At 33.6% G+C, this 3,240-nt stretch overlaps 1 protein-coding gene across 1 annotated transcript in view; it reads right to left on the reverse strand.

Moving 5' to 3' along the window:
* Positions 1–328: 328 nt before the first annotated feature.
* Positions 329–3,240, reverse strand: part of LOC117107085 (F-actin-monooxygenase MICAL2-like) — a 23,384-nt gene continuing 20,472 nt past the window's right edge. Inside the window, exon 4 of the mRNA XM_033248620.1 lies at positions 329–528. Within this exon, the coding sequence (XP_033104511.1) occupies positions 329–528 (200 nt within the window). The remainder of the gene's footprint in view (positions 529–3,240) is intronic.

Below are 3,240 nucleotides of genomic sequence, written 5' to 3' on the forward strand. Positions count from 1 at the left end.
ATGATTTTATTGATTTTGTTTTCCAAAAATGCAAAACCACACTGTATAACAATGTTTTTTTTTTGGTTTTTTTTTTAATCAGATGTTCACATTCAGTGAACAATCAATAATTTAAAATTGAAACAAATATCTCTATTAAAGTCTGCAGTTTTTTTTCGTACTTGAAATTTCATTGAATCTCAATACAACCTGATAGAAAAAATTATTTACTCTACCTAGTAATAAGCCCATCCAATGGATATATCTAGATTGTTGTTGGTCGAATGAAAAAAAGAGTGGAGAGGGAGGGGATGGGTGATTATAACTAAAAAATCTGAAAAGGCACATTTCATCTGGCAGTCCTTCTATTGTATGCCAAGTTAAAAATTATGTTGGAATGCATTATTTGGAATACTGAGAAAAAACACTTACTTTCAATTGTTTGATCAGCTGGAGGCTCTTCTAGGCCTAAATAAGTTACATTGGAATGAATTTGAATGCCGAGAAGAAGACTAACTTTTACCAGTATCACCTGAAGCTGTCGTATACCTGTCAGAAAAAAAAAAGAGATGTGGAAGACATGAGATAGATTAATATATTGAATTTGTATCATCAAGATCCTGAATGCATCAGAGTTATAGAGGGGATGTGTCCCCTACCCCAGTCCATCATATTTAAGGAGCGTGAGAGCGATCACGCTCCTCCTCGCTCCTGAACACGCTTTTAGGAGAGCAACTAACCGCGCTCCTTGATTTACCAGGCAACTAAAACAAAATTTAATGACAAGAATTGTATTTTGAAACTTTGTCCATAATCAAAATCTATCGAATTTTGCAACTAAAGCTACAATATATTCCAGTGTATAAAGCCACAAATTTTATATGCGATTTCTACCACGAAAGTCAGGGTTCAGCTTATACACTGGTCATCAACCTGCTCCTAAAAAATTCTAGATCGCGAACCGTGGAGGCTAAAATCGTCTAGGGTAGGCCCAGTCTACCCCAATTAATTAGCCTAGGTTTGCTGGCCTAGTATTGTAATTATACTCACTACAGTGCAACAAGGATTCCTACGACATTCAAGCAATGGTTTGGGTTGCTTAAATAAATATTTTCACATTACGTTCATTCATAAACAATGTTTGAAACACATTGTACGTATTTGAACCCACTTCGCTAAAAACAATAACAAACACTTTTTTCCTCAAAGTCACGCGAGTAGCTTCACAAACATCATCACAAAACGCACATGGTTGTAAACTTGCTGCACGGCGTCTTGTTGCTGGGAGGCTAGTAATGTTATAGAAAGAATGATACCGCTGTGCAGTGTTCACTGTTATAATTTCAGAATAAAAACGTGTGAAAATAATGTGTGCTATAAAACGTGAGTTTTTTTTAAGTTGTAATACTTGCTTTTACTGTAATTTAACTGTAGAATGGCATACGTTATCTGCCCATGCATGAACTTTGTATCACATGGTTCTGGGTTCTGTTTACATGTGCATGATCGATGTTATTGTTATATTCTAGTATAGTAAATTAATATTTAAATTTGAATAAACTAAAATGATTGTTGAAACCCACACGGTTTGAAATTTAACAAAGAAAATACACAGACGTCTACGCGAAAAAATAGGGCTTTCCCTAGGTAATACGTTGTTTGATGAAAGTTTTCCTGGAGAATACAAGTATTTACAGTTGTTTGTTGTTTAATAATCAGCCGATGAAGTTGAAATTTCTTTATTTTAACGTTCGCAAATATATTGTCAATGGTTCAAAATAGGTAAAAACTTAACATTTTGGAAACAGTTTGGAGATTAAAATAGGTGTGGTTATACACAGGTGACGCCAAAAAACGTGATATTCCGCGTGCTCCAGGTGTTACTTCGAGAGGGGTTTATTCCGAATTAGGCTCTGTAGTGAGAGTTTATTTGAGTTGGAGGCAGGGGAGGATTTGGGGAGGGGGAAGAGGCTGGTCCCCTCGATTATTGATCGCCTAAAATGACTCAGAAATTATTTTCGGGCATCAAGAACACAAAATCTTCAGGTCCATCCCCTACAGTAGGTACTGTAAGTGTTGCCTCTCGATCGCCCCTCTACTTCGGACACCTGGATCCACCCCTGGGGGGAGGGGCGTCTATTCAAAGCTGTGAAATTTTCAAGGAGAGCAAATGCTCTCCTTAGTAATCTAAGGAGAGCAATTTAGTGCTCTCCTGCGTTTTACATACGTGATGGACTGCTACCCACTGTTTTGAATGCATCCCTATTCCCCTGTTTTGAATGCATAAATTTCAATAAAAAAAAATGTCCAAAACAGCAACCATTTTAAAAAATCAAAACTCATTGCAGTACATTAAACCTGAATTGCAAATACAGTACATGTAATAATAAAATTAATAATTTGTAAATCATTTTAAAATTATGAAATAATATAAATGTAAAATATATTGGAAAACCGTGAAAACTACTGAAAAGGAAAAAACAAACATACTAGAACTAAAATTAATATTACAAAACAAAAAAAAAATAAATAAATAAATAAACTAAAAACAGTTTAATTAACATTGGAAAACACTTCCATTCATATAGCATGATTCATCATAATAACATGTAATATTTTTTTTAAAGACCTTAATATTAATAGAGGAATATGTTTATTGAAAGACTATCTTAAATGGCAGTTCCTGTTCATATGATATCCATGACACTGCTACAGAATAGATCCTTTGTATTGATGTCACATACTGAATTTCCCATGCACCTCTGGGAAATGTAATCTGACAGTATAGGAAAAATACCTATAACACTGAAGAAAAAAAATTATCCTGATCTATGCATAATTTATAAATCTTCTTTTCTTTAAATTATCTTTATCTTTTAATTTTTCATAATGAATAAACAATTAAAAAAACCCAAATAAAAATAAATAAATATATAAAATGCAAAAAAGTCAATTTAAAAAGGACATAATTCTTGAAAACTGCATAACTGACCTATGAGACTACGATGATTGCATTTTATGAGGGAAGAAATCAATGACCAGAAATAGGCTAGAATATGTATAGAACTGAATTTACAAAGCAGAGGTAAACAGAATCTGAGAAGGTATATCTCTGAGGAGTAACCTGAGGTTGTATTTTTATGTAACAAACACAGTGCAAAGTATTATACCCGATTCACACTTACAAAAATCTTACCAAATATAACAAAATGTAACCAAAAGTAACATTTTACGGCACGTGTGAAAGTACCTCCGTGTAAT

The sequence above is a fragment of the Anneissia japonica genome, unplaced genomic scaffold (genome assembly GCF_011630105.1).
Source record: "Anneissia japonica isolate Jap-2015-1 unplaced genomic scaffold, ASM1163010v1 scaffold12709_len137458_cov225, whole genome shotgun sequence".
Classification (NCBI taxonomy): domain Eukaryota; kingdom Metazoa; phylum Echinodermata; class Crinoidea; order Comatulida; family Comatulidae; genus Anneissia; species Anneissia japonica.